At 33.0% G+C, this 19311-nt stretch overlaps 1 protein-coding gene and 1 long non-coding RNA gene across 10 annotated transcripts in view; one reads left to right on the forward strand and one right to left on the reverse strand.

The window, feature by feature from the left end:
* Positions 1-1115: 1115 nt before the first annotated feature.
* The window catches only part of LOC114931260 (uncharacterized), a 114224-nt gene continuing 96028 nt past the window's right edge, over positions 1116-19311 (forward strand). For both annotated transcript variants that reach the window (XR_014924527.1, XR_003819639.2), the window contains exons 1-2: positions 1116-1555; positions 6581-6748. This is a non-coding gene — a long non-coding RNA (uncharacterized LOC114931260). The remainder of the gene's footprint in view (positions 1556-6580; positions 6749-19311) is intronic.
* scalloped (TEA domain transcription factor 1 homolog scalloped) overlaps positions 1761-19311 on the reverse strand; it is a 162505-nt gene continuing 144954 nt past the window's right edge. For 7 of the 8 annotated variants that reach the window (XM_085481752.1, XM_085481754.1, XM_085481750.1 and 4 more), the window contains 6 exons: positions 16869-16999; positions 10450-10602; positions 8055-8270; positions 7527-7756; positions 7210-7444; positions 1761-6740 (listed from right to left, as the gene is read on the reverse strand). In XM_085481752.1, the coding sequence (XP_085337878.1) occupies positions 6627-6740; positions 7210-7444; positions 7527-7756; positions 8055-8270; positions 10450-10602; positions 16869-16999 (1079 nt within the window). In that variant the 3' untranslated portion in view covers positions 1761-6626. The remainder of the gene's footprint in view (positions 6741-7209; positions 7445-7526; positions 7757-8054; positions 8271-10449; positions 10603-16868; positions 17000-19311) is intronic. The other variant, XM_029303235.2, reaches the window with a different exon arrangement.

Raw genomic sequence — 19311 nt, forward strand, 5'->3', positions numbered from 1 at the left:
GCTCTAGCTTCATTCAATTAATAATCCAATATAATAATCAACAATTATTTTTATATAATATATAGTATTTTTAAATATTTTTAAATATTTAAAAATATTTTTTTTAAGATTAATTGAGGAAAAGAATATTTTAAATATAAAAAAATATTTTAAATATTCTTTTTCAATTAATTTTTAAAACAAATTTTTAAAAATATTTTTATATATTCAATTACTTATTATATTATATAAAAATTATTGTGAATTATACTCATTGGAGTAATAATTATTGATTAAAGCTTGTTATGGCACAAACTGAACATCTTGTACATTGTCTGTATAATATTTTACTTATTTATAAAATGTTTTTTATAAATAAATGAAATATTATATATATATAATATATAAGATTATAATATATAAGATTATTGATGTTACATTGTATAACTCTCATTTCTTTCTCTCTGCTACATAAGTACTTATGACGTGAAAGAACTTACGAGTAACGTATGATGGCTCAATGCAAGAATATTTAATCACGTAAAAAACTTGAGTTCAAATATATCAATATCAATTTTTTTATAATATATTGGAATATAGAAAATCATAGAAATATATTTTTTATATAGGCGATAAACTTAAAAATTTTATATTGAAAATATTTTAATCATTTTACAACTACACATACTATAAATATATATATGCAAAATAATTCCGTAAATAAATTTCAAGTAATAAATCAATTGCACACATGCACACAGCTGGTATGTAGATTTTTATTAAATTTATTTTCTGAATTATTTTACACTTATATATAGTGTATGTAGTAAAAATATTTTCAATATATTAAAAAATTTTTTAATCGCCGAAATATATTTTTTTATCATTTTTCTATATTCTAATATATATATATATATATTATATAAAAATTGATATTGATATATTTGAACTCTAATTTATATACTGGATGATATACTGAACATCCTTGCATTGATTATACATTACTCAACGTTCTTTCACGTTATAAGTATTTGGAGCAAATTATACAATAGCATCAATGATCAAAAAGAAATCAAGAATATAATCAACATATCCCTTATATAATATATATATATATATATATATATATATATATATATATATGTTATATATATACGTTATGCACATATGTGCATAACCATATATACAATTTCCAAAAAGTGGGTGCTTATTAGTCTTGCTACGTTACTGCTTTCTGCTACGGAAGGCCAGAAAGCATTTTCAGGCGGCATCTCGCGTATACCGGCACGGTAGATGAACAAGGAGAACACGTGATTATCGGTCCTTGTCTCTCTTACGTGCGTCCGCGTGAGCGATGCAGTTGGTGTATGTACGTGTACAGACATACACCACTACATAAAACCCGAGAATTGGTTTCTCGGCGTTGGCAACACTGAAACCGGAGTTTCGCGTTGTCACCGCACGAGGTCTCCAATATCAATTCGGAGTTTGCCTGGGTGTACTGCCGACCCTTAACCAGTGAACGAAGTTGGAAGGAGCTCTGAGTGTAGAAGTAAATTTAAAGTTTCTGAAATATGTAAGTACGCAATATATGTAATTGATATTTTAATGAATATTTTCTACATGCATACAATAGAATATTCGTAAAATATATCTATATCATTGTAAATAAGCGTGAGAAAATGTTATCTAATATCACGAGGGGAGGGGGAAAGTTTTGTATAAGTTTTATAAATATAAAAAAAACTGATAAATAACAAAGATATAGTAAATATACAATCTCGTTTTATATCAATCATTTATTTTCTCCATACAAATTATAAACATGTTTTTCAAATACTGTACATATATACTGAGTTCTATTATACTTTTAAACCTCTAATTTTAATGATATATCATTTTATTTATTTTCATTTACTCATTAAAACAACTACTTTGATCCTCATTTCGTTTCATTTATGATAATATACAGGTAAATCTTATTTCCTTTTTTTCCTCCAATCGATATTTTTTAATCATCTTTACGATCAAGCTCAATTCTTTGATATGGCAGTTCCAGGATATGAATAAATAGAATTTCAAATTTAAAAAATGTAATTCCTCTAATTTGCCATATTAATCAGCAGGCCAATTGTATATTTGTTGCAGTTAATATTTTTACAGAGATCAAAGATATAAATTTAATAAGAGAATATTCAGTTAAAATTTAATTAAGAGTTATTTCTGCTTCATAAATCTTCTTCTGCTTAATATTTATCAACAAAAATATTAAGAAATATAAATTAGTTACAAATTGATAAAAATATATTCATTTCACATATAACTTTTTAATTATAATAAAATTATGAAATATATATATTTCATAGAATAAGAAATGTATATTTTTCATAATAATAAAATAATGTATTTAATAATACATAATAATATGTAAATAGATAAAATATATAGTTTAAGTAATTGTTCTGTTTTTTAACTTTTGTATATAAAAACAGTTTATTTAATGCACATGTAACTGTTTTTAATAATTTAGTATTTAACACTGAATCAAATAGACATAAAATTAAGATATACTAATAAAAGTTCAACATCAAACTATTCTTCTGCATCAAAATATCTATATGTATAAGAAACTTATAGAAATCACGATCTCTATAAAAATATTAATTTTGGCATACTGTTATTTCGAAATGTGGAACTGGATTTTGTAATGAGCTGCAAGCAAAAGTCTCTCTTTTGCTAGGGTACTTATTACAAAAATGTAACTGCTGGAACTTGAACAATTTCTCATGGTCTTTGTGTAAATATATACAAAGATATTTAACAAATTTGAATCAATCGACCGATCGTATCGTATATATTGTGTACAGTGTGAGTTATCTCTTTTTCTTCTTTTTTCTTAGTCTACTTCTGCATTTTGTATCTTTTTGTCGGGCCTCGATTTCTGATATCATCAATATAGAGTGAAAGAGTACTATTTTCTATCTTCACAGAAGACATAGATAAATATATATTTTCATAATCTTTTCTTATAAATGTAATTCGCTTACTTTAAAATTATTACGCGTAAATGTCAATAGTATTAGTATCGGTGCTTCTTTTTTTTCAATTTCATATTCCATCTATTTTTTGAATTTCCATACAAAATAAAAACCTACGCGATCGAATTCCTGTGAGTATCTTCCAATGATATTGCGCAGTTTTGGAAATAACAATACATCATTAAGCAAGTCGATATGTAACCACGATACGCTGCCTTGTTCATCATAGATATACAACATTATGGAGAGAAACATTACATATGTTGTTTTAATAATTTTTATCAAAATGATTAAAATTGTAAAATAAAGAACTTTATTTCCAACAGATACAGCAAAATATCGCAAAAAACATCCATGTAAAGCGGAATCGTGGTTACAATTTCAGTTTGATATGCAAGCGATTTTGCAAAAAATCACAATTTATATTGTCAAAAATTATAATAAAAAACGATGAGATGAATTATTACTGGCTACTAGTGTTCATTTGAGAATAATATTATGGAGAATCATTCTCGAAAACACATAATACAACTATAAATGAATAAATCATCAAAGAGTACGCAAGTAAAGAAATGAGAGAATTATTCTTTTACTTTTTTATTCTCATTTTTTTTATTTTTGAGAGTTAAATCCAAATGAACACTAAGCTTACAAAAAAAAAAAGAAAAAAAACAGTAACAATACGTAAAAGATATGTGAAGCTGCCAGTTAAAAAAAAAAACATTCACGTATCAATTAAATATAAATTCCTTTCTACTCCAGTCAACCATATAGTAAATTCACTTTTCACCCCAAATAAAAAGCGACATATTTCTGACTAAAAGAGATCAAAATACATTGCCACTTGTTCCATAAAAGTTAATTAAAGTAAGAATACAGTAAATAATATTATCTTCTTAAAATATACACAATCTTTCCTTGCTTATGTTAACATTTACTGTCTGATAGGCAAGTTCTGTTTCGGGAACACACAACAGATCCGATTACAAAATAAGTAAAAATTTCCTGTGCCTTTACACATAATTATCTATACGAGAGATGCGATTAAATAAAGTCAATTGCGGTGTATGGTCCTCTACTCGTTTAAACAATTGCCACTGAATTTATGAAAAATCTCTGTATGTAAGTTCTCTATGGTCCTTGTATATAAGAAAAACGCGCAAATTATATTATTAAGTACGAAATATTTTTGCAGTGTTGGGCATTATCTTATCAATGCTCTGTAAAATACTTTTAACTTACAGAGATTTGCAGAGTTGTATTGAAATCAAATGATTAAACGATATATTGTAATTAAAATATCAATGTTTTACATGCCACTATGACAATAGCCATGGTGTGTGTATGTGTGTGTGTGTGTGTATATGTGTGTGTGTCTGTATGTGTTGTGTCTTATTATTACATTTCTCGAGATAGATTTCAATACACTCCTGATGAAAAATGCCAAGGTCAGGTTTTAGAGAGATCTAAGTCCTTATCACATAGCTATATCCCATGATCGTGGCCTATTCTTCTATCTGTAATCGATGTAATCTGATATATCGCTTGGTAAATGTGTAGTAGAAAGATAAAAACAAACAAAGTACACTAAATAAGAAAAATCATTCATCAGTAAGAACTATAGAAAGTGATCTTAAAATACAAAGTAAGGCGATTATAAGAAATACAAACAAATCCCTCTAACCTAAGTGTCGCTGCCTAATAAGAGTGGGTGGGTTTGCACATATTAAAGTGCATTTTAAAAGATCGAATTTTAAAAATATATAAAAATGATCATCATCCTTCTTTTTCTATCGATCATTAAAGATATCAGATATTAAAGATAATGATTGTTGCAGCAAAAATTTTCATAGTGATAATAATTCTTACATGAAAAGAATTTTGCAATAGAATTTAGGAAACATATTGTTGATGCACGATGTTTCGTTTTTCTTGTGTGTTTTTGATCTAATTCTGATAATTAAAAACGATGTATTATCATAATCATAATGTAATTTATGATACTTAAAAAGTCACAATGGCATATCTCTCGATCAAACCTCCATTTTCTTTAAAACTTAGAAATCACTTAGATAACTTTATACACGTTCATTTATAACAATGTAAATCGTAATCATTGCATTAATATTTAACATATATATTCTTATACATAATATATGTATATTTGTGTGTGGATGTCTTGTCTCGGTTCTCTATCATCTAATTTAATAATAAAACTATAATACTAAATCATGTTGGGGTACCATGCCTTTCCGAGATCAGAGTCTGTTTCTTCGTTTTCTTACTCTTGTTGCATTGCTTACATCTCTTTACATAGCTTTATACCAAAATTTATTGTCGATTTTAACTTAATTTATTGTATCCCCTTTATTAAAATCTCGACGAATTCGCCGATTAAATGGATGATGTGTGATTACGCGACCATAAAATATATATGCGACTTTTTTATATATCTATTTTATTATAAAATTTATAACTGTGATATATCTTAAAGACATTGCCTCTAGTGTATCTGTAAGAATCTTTTCTTACAGTACGTCACAAATACTTAGAGACTTAATAAGATATTAAAAGTATAAACTTTGAATCAAACTCAAGCTCGGGCTGGCCAGTACTCTATTGTACGTGTGTGTTGTATATATACGTGTATAGAGTCCTCTTTAAGGAGTTTCAAGGAAAACGTTCGCAACATATTTTATCTCTATTTTATTTTGCAAAATTATAAAAACACGAATTCCAGGAAATAAAAATAAAATCTTTTAGTATTTAAAATATTTATTATGTAATACTTAGGTTTCTCAATTTGAATTAAATCTTTCAGCTTTAACTTTGTCCTTTAGCATTAATAATTGATAATAAATGATTGAAATATATTTGGTTTTGTAAATCAAAACCCGTTTGTTAATAAAACTACATTTTCCACTGGATAATATTTAAATTTACAAAAAATTTACATATTTAGCATTAAAAAATTCAAATATAAAAGTGTTTCAAATATAGAAAAAATTATGTCATACACAATGACAAAATTATCAAATACATCATATTAATTGATTAATTCATCCAGATGGTATATCGAGGATATATGCTCTATTTATATATAACACTCATTAGTTACTCAATATTTACACTTGTTTATAGAATAATTTTCTTAACGTTATCGATCGAATATTTTCCATAGAAACTCACCCAACTATGGACGCGAAAATATTTCTGTTTAAGTGTAAACATGTCGTGTTATATCAATGTGTTCGCGCAATATATCGCGCGCGTAATATTCAATCGAATTTTTCTATTCTTTAATCTTGAATGAGTTGTTTTTCTTCAAGTTAAATTTCTCCTCTCTTACGCTGCTTTCCCATTACATTACATTACATTTGCGTTAGCTGTGAGAAAGCGAGTGAAAGATAAGAGTGCATGTTAGAATAAGAGAAATACTTGCTTTTGATAATTTTAGAATAGAGAAAATCGATTGGACGGGATGTGTAAACATGTGTGTACATATTTTCATAGTGTCCTTGTGTGTATGTATATACTTATGGATGATCTTTATGTGATGGTAGGCACTGATGGGGGTGGATGGCTGCATGGCGAGCAGGTTCAAGCAGGCTAGTCTTGGACCAATCTGTATATGTGGTGCTGAGCACCGTGTTCAGAAGTCGACACTTCAAACACATATGCTGTGCACAGTAATGTTTCCTGCGTATCCCTGTTCGTGACAACCTGTGAAGGTAAGAGATAAAAGTAAGAAAAATATCTCTTATTTATTCTCGTTTATTTTATAATTCTATAAAAATAGTATAAATTCAACTACTTAACTTTGATTTTTTCTGTAGAATGTATTTTATATATTTGAAATTAAATATACAAGTAATTAAATTTAAATATTACAAGTAACTATAATATCCAAAATTGTTGATTCAGACAGAATACTCTTTTAATTATTAATTGTAACGAATTATAAGAATTGTAAAACGAGAAACATTAGTCTAAAATTAATAATAAGATTCATGGGCGTACTGCGATGCGTGCGCAATTTAATAAATAAATAAATTACAAAAATAACAAAAAGAAAAAAATAAATATATAAATAAAAAAATTAAAAAAGGCTTATAGGATGACATATGTATTTTTAAACGATTTTAAACTTCAAATTATAAATTAACACGTGACAATAATGTCATCAACGTACCTGGAGGATGGTGAAGTTTTCGAGAACGCTGTTCATCATGTACTTCTCTGGCAGGTGCTTCAGTTTGTGGATGAAATTAATCATATACTCGCACATAGGTGAACGGCTAATACGGTAAACAAACCTGCCGTTTTCAAACCTGGCATACTCCGTTTCCACCTTTTCCACCACCTGCTTTCCAAATGAGCACACTTTCGTCGAACACGTTATCGTCATGTTCTCGTTGCTCTCGTATCTGTCGCAATATAAAATACAATATAAGTATCACTTCGGATTACAAAGTCATATGAAACTAACTAACGAAAAGGTATACTCACTGGCTTGTGACGCCATAAAATGCTCCAGCTTCGTCTTGGATGTTACTATTGAGATCAGCCCAAAACTTAACGAGGAAGAAAGCCGCCTGTGGTCCTTTATCGTAAAGTTCTTTGAGACCACCTTTCTTTTCAGGAAATTTGTCGTATATCTGCTTAACATCGACCGCCTCCAAGAGTGGATCCGCATAGGTTGCAGAACCTCCTATATGGACGAACAGGTGTTTGTGGTACTAAAAAGAAAAAAGAGAAAAATTAATATCTGTTTCTGAGAGAAGATGTGTTTTAGAATCATCAACTACAGAGCTCAAGTTTTTAATTCAATCGTTAGAATTAATTTGATATAATTTTCTAACGTTCATATTTTTCATTGGATGACATAAATTACGCATTCTTGAAAAGATAATTTCTTGAAAATACATATGTAAACGCTTGTCAAGGTACATAGTTGAGCTTCGAAAAATCTTAACTTTCTTAATTAATAGATCTAATCTTCCTTATACTGCTCACTATGCGCTAGGCATTACTCACAATCTCCTGGTCTCTTTGCTGCTCCATGTAGGCCGAGAACTCGACAAGCCTAAGTTTGTGAGTCGCGATGGCGCGTCCTTCCCAGGGCGGTGGAGGTTGTGCCTGGACTATGTCACCGCTCGAGACCGCCGTCGCCGGTTTCCCGGTGTAGGCAGGTTGAGGGAACGGCTTGACATCTTGGGACGTTCCAGGCTGTAGACCTGGTTGCCAAAATTGCTGAAAATATTGCGACACGTTAATGATTTTAGCCATACGCTTGATGTTCATTAATAATAACTCGTTTATTGCTATTTGATTAGTATAAAATAATTGATAGTTTAATTATTAAATTAGCGTCAGATTCGAACAGCAATACAATTATACTGTACTGCATAAATCGCATTAGTATTAATACAAAAGAAATTAATTTTATATTTTAAATTGAGAACATAGTTGAGTAAAGAACTTGATGAATTTAATTTCAAGATTTCATCCAATAATAAATTGCATTAGATATAATAAGATTTATATTATAAATGTACTATATCTAAATATTATTTTCCTCTTATAATTTTAATATTTATATCATATAAATATTAAATGTTTCGCTAACAAAAGAAGAATTGACAAAATCTTTTTATTTTTCGTATAAGCCATCGAGCCATCGGGCGAGAAACGAGCGATAGGAAACGAAATAAACGAACACAAATAATAAAGAACAACAATAACAACACAATAACAACAAAGGACTAATCGTGTTATTATATAAAGAGAAAAAAAAGAGAGACAGTTTGTGATATAAGCCATAACGATATTTCTCGTTATGTACATATGTCCAATGCGTATACGTACATATACATATACATACATATATGTAAACGTATACGTGTGTGTGACGCCCAGATGATAGGTATGTAGGTATAAGATTAGAGCGACGGACAAATTCAACAATACACAACAAGGGCCCCCAGGGGCAACGCAGCAGTAGCAGCAGCAGAGAGCCAGGGGAATGTCACTTTTGCGAGGGATGGTTAGTTTTTGACGCAAAAGCTTTCGCGCGATGAAGAAAAGAAAGAGTTCGTGGTTGATGTTACAGAAACACACTTTCCGTTTGTTCTTGCTCTTTCTTAATCAGAGGTACGAAAAAAGCACGAAAGAATAAAATAGCGAAAAAGCGAAAATATAATTTAAAAAAGGAATAAAAGAGGAATAAAAAAGCTAAAACTTTTTCTTACCGCTTATAATTGATTAATATTATTTTTCTTTTTTATGTAAAAGACAAGACAAAAACAATGCAGTGAAATCTGATCTAGAAATTGAAAGATATTTTTAAATTTAAGACAAAATTGGTTCATTCTTTTACATCTATTTCAAATCTATCTTATAATGCTAACGATTGCATATTTTAACAACATTACAATTATTGCCTTATATGTTATACAGAAATTAATATTGAATATATTTATCGAGATCAAATTATCAATAGCGAATGCACGCATATTGTTTCTATAAATGCAACGTCAGTATCTTTCATTATAATCCTTCTCTGGCGTGTCATTTTAATTACATAATACTACCTTAAATTCTCGTGAAAAGCACAAACAATTGATGGGTCAGTCGGCAAACCACAAGGTAAGTACTGATTGCCTTTGATTGGCAAATTAGCAGTTATCGAGCGAAGCGGTTAGAAACAAGTCACGAATTGAAAAAGAGATCAAATAATGATAACCAAAAAGAAAATATCCTCAAAGACGACGAGACATTTTATGTCTTGCATTTTCATGATGTGATGTATGAATGACATCATATAAAAAAATTCTTTTCCCTCCAAATATATATCAAATACCTTCAGTATTTTAAAAATATATATTTATTAGTTATCATAAAGCAAGTTGTTCTTGTTCACAACACTGAATAAACAATAAAAATGTCACTTATATTCATTTTCTCGCCGCTAGCCGCTAAACTCGCTTCTTTCTTCATTGAAAAATTAATCGTATTTTTAAAAATTAAATACTTCGAAATTATCTTATAAAATTTCTCCGAGAATTTTCCCTTCAATTTTATAAATTAAATTCACAATTTCAGTTTTGCAAAAGAATAATAAATCTTTGACGATAATAACGAGTTCAACGCGTCTTCGGCGCTTGATACATTAAATTCGACCCGAGAGAATTTCACAATTAAAAAGAATTTATACAATAAAACGAAAGAAATCGAAATCGCTTGCTTCGCTTAAAAGCTTCATCATGCGAAATCAGTATTACGGTGATTAACTTAATTAAGTACTCTGTACTTCACCGCGTCTCGTCGTCTCACCCTAAAGCTCGTGGCTCCTTTGAAAAGAAAGAGATCGATAGAAAAAAAAAAAAGGAAAAAATGTCTCAAGGGGTTCTTTTCCGATATCAGGACTTACCGCTCCGGGATAGGAGACAGGGGTGGAAGCAAGGGCAAGGGGCCCCACGAGAGCGGGGGGCATCTTGTTGTGTATCGCACTTCCAGCTGATACTATCTGGGCGCTCGACATGCTCGACATTGTCTGGAGTGCCTTCTCCTTGGCGGCATGATCCTGACAAATTTTCAGACCGATTACCACGTTACGCCCAACGAAATGGTATCATATTATCTGCTATTTTTTTTTTTTTTTTTTTTTAAGTACTATATCGAAAAGTCGTCGAGGCTGAATGAATTTTGATACAGGTTGTCCACATTTTCCCAGAACCGATACGAATTTTAACGACAGATCCTTTGACATATTCGAAGTCAATTTCTTGATGCGATCAACTTTAAATGGCTTTTCATAGCATTACGAATATTGCTAAAATTTCTGAGAAGACAAAGCTTACTTTGGGATAAGTTTTTAATTTTTTAATTATTTATAGATAAGAATACGGAAAAAATTAGTCACCTTAATTAAATTCCAACTATATTACAATTTGAAATGTTGTTACTATGCTTAAATTTTAGCTATGATAACTACTTAATATTTTTAGCTATAGTTTAACACACGGAGAATTCTATAACTAAAACATATATATTAACTATCACAGCTAAAATTTAATCATGATAACTAAATTTCACATGTAATATAGGGGTAGCTAAAATAATGTATAGCTCATTTTGTCCCGTGAAACAATTAATGTGTTGATAAATTGATTAAGAACAAATCGACTTCAAATTGGTAAGAGAATATGTCATTTAAGAGTGTTAAGATACGATTATTTAAATTAAAAGTACATTTTCTACAAAAACACAAAATACCAAACATAATAGAACATATAAAAATAGTGAATTTTTCAAACACCATTTTTAATACAGAGAACTCAATTTATTGAGTTTTATATAAATATTTAACAGCAAAATCCGATAATTTTTCGCTGCGCTTTTTTTTTATCGTTCACTTCGTGGAGAGACAAACGCGCGATGTCGATCGAAAAATCGGAGAATTCGCGACATCCGGGATACTCACTCGCGATATCAATCAACAGCCGGCAAATAAATTTGTAACATTCTCAATGATGCGAATCAATTTGCCCACTCCCGATTATCCGGCGCGGCGGCGCCCCCTTTTTTTTTTCTTCCCCTGCGGTAATTTTTTTTTTTTGTCGTCCATCGCGCGCGTGTCGCGCCGCATCCCGCGCGATGAAATCGATCGCGATCGCGCAATGCAGTTGATTGCAGAAACAAAACCGGCGGGGCGAATCCGGTTGCAACAGAAATTCGCGGGAATTCGGCGCGCTTTTATCGGAAAGCCGTCGTTTTAATCAGCGCCCGACCGAAAATCGCTGACGAGGCGAACGAGAGGTGGTTCGTTGCCGTGACGTTTGGAAAATTGCCGTGCCCACCACCATCATCCCTCTCCCCCTCTCTACCCCCATCACCCTCCCCCGCGCTTATTCGCGGCTCACCCTCTCGTCCCCGTCCCCACGGGGATTTTCAATTTCGTTCATAAATCCGTAATGGAGGAGTCACTACGAGTGCCGGTCGACCGGAATGAAGCGCCGCCCGCGTAACGATGCGAGCAATAAAGAATTTAGCCGACGGTGCGACCGAAAATCACGGGTTGCATTTTGCTCTCGACGTTGTTTACGCCCCTCGCGTGTTCGCTTCGAAGCGCACAAAGAGCCGCCGCCGTTCCTATTATTTACCGGGCTTTCGATCAATCCACAGGTGAATTTTTATTTTTAAAAAATTGTCGACGCGTAAGAATATCGATAGTTGCCCCTTTGACTTGGAAATGATTGGAAATGAAAGCTTTTCATCTCGAATTGAACATTTCCCGATTGATAAAAAATATTAACTTTAGCTAATTTTGTTCGTGTGTGAAATCTTGTTTTAATAACATTTTAAATTTGTATCAAACTGGTTGTTTGAATATTATAATTGTTATTATAGCGTTGTATCTTCAGCTTCAAAAAATTGGATATTTAGTTTAAAGTGCATACGTTAAATAAGCAATGAATTAAAAATGAGAAGCATTTAAAAAATTGCAAGAATTTTAATAATAAAAAGAAAAAAGTGTCTCGAGAATTTAAATAAACTTTATTGAGATAATTAATTAATTAAGAAAATTTCATCGCGCGTATATTTATTCGCTGCACACACAAATATCTGTTTATAAAATTTCAGTATACCAGGAAACTTTTCACAGATACTTTAGTGCGCTAATTAATAATCAGATTTATCACCTAATAAAAGCAATTATATTGTTACAAATTCGACAGTGCGATTAAGCAATGATATAGAGATGTGTGGCAATTGTCATTAAAATTAATCTTTTTATTAAAGAGAGAGGAGAATAAAACTATAACTTTTGCGATCTTCCTCTCTGTCTATAATTTATTTCGCATTAAATTCGCGTAAAGAAAGCAATTTTGCATATACAGGGCGCTCTTTACAATCACCTCCGATTATTCCCTAATTAAAAAAAAAAAATGTTTCTTAACGTCAACGCGCTCATAATTTTCCATCGTTTGCGCGCGAAATACATTTTGCAATACAATCGAACGCAACAGGAATTGGTAGATTAACCGTCACATAAGGTCGATTTACAAAGTGGTTTTCGGCCGTGCGCGAATTTCGCCGGGTAGAATGCAATTTTTTATGAATGTTGGATGACATCGATTACCCGCGAAAAGTCCATTTCGCAGTGCGAACCGTTGTTCACGTTGTGCGAAGCGCGCGCTGAATTTGCAGCAGAAAATCAATTCGGTTAATTGAGAGGGTGCAGTCCGTGTCGCTTTTTTTAATTTCCACCTTTCGTCCCACACGCTGTCTTTCTCTCTCTCGCGCGTACACACACAAACATACACACTCCCTCTCTCTCTCTCTCTCACCCTTCATCTCTCGAATACACGCCAGGAATGCAGAGGATTGGGCGGGTAACGGGTTGGACATGTTTATCGACATTCTGAAATGCTGCCCGTTTTTGGGCACCCCCTCCTCGATCCCTTTCTATAACCGCTACAAACCCCCGTCCACCGCCCCGTTATCGGGAGTACGTTTACACCGCAACAATTAATTACGCCGTAATGCCCGGTGCAATTATTTCCAAAATAAATAAAACGGCGGACGCGATCTCTCTCGATAAACTGTGATAGTCGGCGCAACCTCGTTTGATGGGCGCGGCGCGTGTAAAATTTGCGAGCACAAAAGCTAAATCAAACCCGCGTAAAACGTATTACCTGTTGTTAACATAAAAGAAAATGACAAATGTGCTGGAAGAAACACAATGGAATCAAAATCGCAAATTCAGAAATGTTTATATTCAAAGAGTGTAATATATATAGAGATTTTTATATTATATTTTTATCGCGCATTTAGCAGTAAAATGAGGAGAGGGATTTAAATATCGTTTCACATTTTTTTAAATTAAATTTTATCAAATATTAATTTCGATTCTTCTGTCTTTATTATTATTACCGACGTAAAATCTGGTACATAAAAACGCATGGATTTTAAAATTTGCGAAAAATAAATAATGGTATGTTTCAACCATAAAAAATATTAACTTGTCAAAAAATTAGCTTTAAAATCGAATGTCTTATAAAATCTAATAGTATCTAACTATAGAGAGTATTCTTTAGATACTCTGTATTAAATAATATCAGATTTTAAGTATTTAAAAAAAAGGCATATTTGAGGAATTTTTTTTTTTTTTTTAACACTTAATAACGAGTTATAATAATTTTAGTTCAATTAGATATAAATTTCGTTTAAATCGATGTTGCCTCGTTTTGAAAGACGCGAAATACGAAACCAAGGAGGTATGTATATCCGGAGGATATACATATATGCATATATAAAGACGACGTAAGGTGCGTGCGTAATATATAGAAGCGTAATATATAGAAACGTCATGATACGAAACGTCAGCAGCTCCCGTGAGAAAATTTTTCTCTTTCCGACCGAATAAATCGCGCGATCCGCGCGACCGCAGGAGGGTAGCAACCCCCTTGAGCAACAAACAAAAGCCGCGGCGTGGCGCGTTCACCCTTCCTGAAAAGCGGAAACCAGAAAATTACGTCACGGTGGACCGTACACCCCACCCGCTACTTTCCTGAATAATGTCCGCGGTATGCGGCCACTGCAGTTGCAGTTGCCGCTGCAGCTGCGGCTGACCATACTCTTAAAAACGGAAACCCCGCGCAAGTATTTCATAAATGGCACCGTAGCGCGGAACCGCGCGTGCGGAAACGGACGACATCTTATTACATTTATATGTCGCACGTGTAATTAAAATTGTTCGAGGAACGCCGGTGTTTTCCTCAACTTTTCGCGGCTTCTAAAAGTCGAGGCGTAGAATGAGATGCATGTAAAATTGTAATGGAAATATATAAGAAAAAATTCAACACGTATATTATCAGACTGAGTCACGCGGTTGTGTCAAACTTTTGAAACTGTTGAAGAGGGACAGATTTGTTGTTCAAACTTGAGACAAAAATCCTTATGAAAGAAAGACTATTGAGAAACATCCTCATTTATATTGCAGCATTGTTTCTAACTAAATCTGGGCTCGAAACTCGGTTAAAGTTCACTGGAAATTGAATGAACAGTGAAGTTTTGTTATCTATTTGTGTCCTTGAAACTTAGCTCGTGAAAACTCTCATTTTCGATGTAGCGGCAGAAAGTATCGATACCTTGACATTCTTCTCTATCTTGTCTTCAAAAAATCATCGAAAAGGATTTCGATCGCATTGCGGAAAATCTCTCAACCTTCGCTGAAAATTTGACTGAAAACTAGAATATCCATATCGGCCGGAGAGTTAATACGTTTACGCGATATAATTTAACGATCCAACTATTTGGTAGTCTCGTCCGGATTGCGCGGAATATTCGAAAAAAAATTTTGATTTATCGTCCTCGATTAAATGGAAGTTTTTTTTCCTTCGAGCGAGAGTTTTACACGGAGTGTTGTATGCAATCGCACGGTTAATTTACACGCTCGGCTTGTTTTTTCACTTTTTTTCTATTTCCGAATATTGACCGATCCTATATAAACACAATACTCTCTGGTCCTTTCTCTCTCTCACCCTTTCTCTTTCTCTCTTTCGTGCCTTCTGTCTCCCGCTATTTTACCGCCCATCGGCGAAATGGAGGCACCAGCGATTGCACCGCCGTGCTTTGATTTATTAACCAACGCGCAATTGTTCGCGAATCGCTTTAATAATTCAGCTGTTGATTAAACGGGGCCGGGTTCATTTTTACGCGTGATTTATCCCGAGGCAATGCTCCTCTCGATACGCGTGTCCCTCCCTCTCGTCGAAAATGATTCCGCAGCGGCTATCGCCCGTTAATGTTCGCATATCGCCGCGCGATCGCGATTTAATATTATCGCTACTACTATCCCGACGTAGAATTCTGCGAGGCAGAAAATGCGAAATAGAACTAAATTCCGATTATTCTAGCGCCGCTGAGCGTTTCGCTCGAATGTTTGATCATGTTCGGTCGATAAAAAAATTATTTGATAAAGGAATATACGCAAATTCGTCAAATATATGTGCAACATTTTCGAATCCTTGCAAAATTATTATATATTATGTATAAAAAACAAATATTTTATAACGCCAAAAATATGCAAATTATCGAACTGTATGATTACATAAAAATTTTTATCTTTCTTCCGCATGATTTTTTCTTATATGATATCTCTCTTTCATCTTTAAGATATTTCTGAAATAATACGAACAACATGACAATCTGTCGATCGCTATTCTTTGGTGGAGAAAATTATTTCATTTTATTAATACAATTGTCATGTAATAAATGACTTGAGATATAATCGTTTGATTATCCGGATATCGAATCGGCTCTTTAAACTTATATATGTACTCGTATAACACCAGTTTTTCAGTATAAATCAGCTTTAGAGAGAAATAAAAGTTCGCCATTCATAAGATTAAAATATCAATTCAACGTATCGCGTTTACAAGAGCGTGTTTACACGTACAATATTTTATTCAATACATTATCAAACAGCGCGACGTGTTATCAAGTATTATATTATACTGTTAAATAAATAATCACATATAATCGCATTTATTTCGCATTTCATTATCATAATAACGCGTCATGTTAAACCGCCGTTGTCGTGCAATTTATTTCGATAATCATCATAAAATATTCGCGTTTATATAAAATAACGTAATTCAAGTCGCTCACACGCGAGAAAAATAAATATTCGGTGATTGTCCCTCCACGAAAGAGGTGAGATAATACGTAATCGAAGTTGCGTGACATCGGACTCGATGTTCATAGGTATTGAAGAAACATTAAGAAAGACGATAGATAAAATAATGAACGTTGAGAGAAACATATAAATGTCGTAATACTTACCACTTTGAGTTTTGCCTGTATTTCCCGGAGTTTTCTTCTCGCGAGAACTTGTATGTGCGAAGATACTTGTTTTCGCGTTCTCGTCTTACCGGTCCTCAATTTGATATAACGGGCAATCAGCTCGTTGCGACCTGCAACACGACCAATTATGTGTCAGATCGAAGCTTATTATTGATATCGTTGCTCAAATAAATTGCATACGATCAGACGCAATATTCTTCTATAAAAACAAAAAAACTTGAAACGCGAGAAATACGAATGAATATAGATAAAGTTGTATTACTTTCTCATCCAGATTTTTGGCTATCTCTGCTTAAATGGAATATTACGTTATTCAAAAATTAGAGGAATAAAATTTAAATTGTTAATAAACTATTCGTATGTAATAATTAAATTGTTATATAAAATATTCGTTCCTTTTTGAGAGAGAATAAAAAGCGATCGTAAACTGACAATCAAACAGTTTATTTTGCCTTTTTTCTGATTAAAAAATGTAAATTTATTATCGTTTTTATCGTTACTTAAAATTGGTTTCCTATATCTATAATCAAGAAGAATAATTGCCATACGTTGCATAAAAATCTATTAAATAATACATCATTTAGCAAACATATAATTAAACAGGAATCTTTCATAGAATACAATAATGTAAATTAATTCCATAATTATTGGAAAAGTCAAGTTGTGCAAGTTCTTAATTCTATTAATAATTTAATCAGGATTCATCAAGCAACATTTATAAATAAATGTGACGACACTTAAAAAGTGTGAAGTGCCAGACTCATATCTTTATTTTATACATTGCTTTAGAAACTCGAAGTGTGAATTAAAACGACTAGAGATAGAATCTCTTTATAATTAATAGTAATCAAAGAATCGACTGTTTGGCAGAGTGAACTTTCGCCAAAGTACTATCTGACTTTTCAAACTCTCATTTAAATCCATCTCTCTTTCTCCCTATTTGTCTGTTTTTCCTCATCCCGAATCGTTTCGCGAAAAAAAAACTGGACGCTTCAATAAATTCTGATTTGCTCGCCGGTAATGGAAACAAACAATCGCGGTATCCGCAGAAGCGTCAGGATCGGTCCTGGGAAATGAAAGCTCCGTGACGAAGATTGCATTCTCGCGAGTCTCGGATACGAGAATTCCTTCTAGAATTGACGAGAAGCAGATCGAACGAATTCAAACAAACTCTCGAGCAACCGCTCGAAATAGGCTTTGAGAGAGTTGCCTCGCAGAAGCATCAGATAAAATCCGCTTTAAAGCCAAGCCGAGCCAATCATCGGCGTATTTAAATCAAGCGATTGCATTTTAGACTAGTCTCTGAAAGTTATGTGTTTCATCGTCAGCCTTCCTCTATGTATATACGCTCTCTCTCTCTCGGTTCTTGCTCTTTAAATTTATTGCATTATCATAATTAAAAATTCGACAGTTTATTTAACAGCTGTTACGATCTTTGCATGAAATATGCAGACAATTAATTAGAGACGAGATTTATGAATTTTTAAGAGTTATTTACATATGTCTTAATTTCTTGCTTGAGTTTTATTACAGACGCATTGACATAATTTAAATATCGATCGAGAAATAATACCATAAATATTGATAAAAAATAAATAATTCAAACCACGACTATTAATTATACGCGCGATTTACCTTGAGAGGATATATACAAATTGACTCGACATCGCGGAGGATCGCTAAATGACAAACGATTTACGAGAGAAAAAAAAACAGCTTCCGCGTGTTCGCGCAAAACTCGCGGCTAAATTTAGCGGGTGAAAAAAAAAAAAGCTCGCGCTCGTCATAAATTCTAATTAGCGCGAGGCAGAAACGGCACTCTCAAGCTATATACAGTATCATCGTTTGGCGACTCAATCCGACGGATATCCACGCGAAATTACGCGGCCGCGTAACTCGCGACTCTCGGCAACGATAACGAGCCGTAATAAATCGTAATGAGCCGAAGCGGAGAGCGGGAAACGAAAGGCGGGAAGGAGAGAAATGTCATTCCGCGAGATGGGACGGAGGAGGAGATGAGAAAGAGAACCGAATGCTTTCATTCGATTCGCGCGGTTATAAACCGATGGATATAAACCGTTCGCGAAATTGCCGATAACGAGAGAGGGACGGCCTGGATTTCGAAACTCGGGTGAAAAGAACCGAGAATCAATTCGAATGCGCGGGAGCGTACTATTCAGATTTCATCGTGCCACGATGAAAACCCAACGGCCTCCGTCGGCTTTAACAACACGAATGTTCCATTTGCGCGCTCCATTCCGTGTTTTTTATACAACAATGCATCGCGCGCGTACAAGTTAACACGTGTGTGTACGTGCGAGAGAGAAAGAGACGGGCCAGAATGTTTTGTTTTAATGTGAATCCCATGTATCGAGAGCTATGAAAAATATAGCATCAAAGTGCGGTGACTTGGAGTATCAAC

This window comes from Nylanderia fulva, unplaced genomic scaffold, assembly GCF_048542155.1.
Source record: "Nylanderia fulva isolate GAGA-0341 unplaced genomic scaffold, ASM4854215v1 Scaffold19, whole genome shotgun sequence".
In the NCBI taxonomy this organism is placed as follows: domain Eukaryota; kingdom Metazoa; phylum Arthropoda; class Insecta; order Hymenoptera; family Formicidae; genus Nylanderia; species Nylanderia fulva.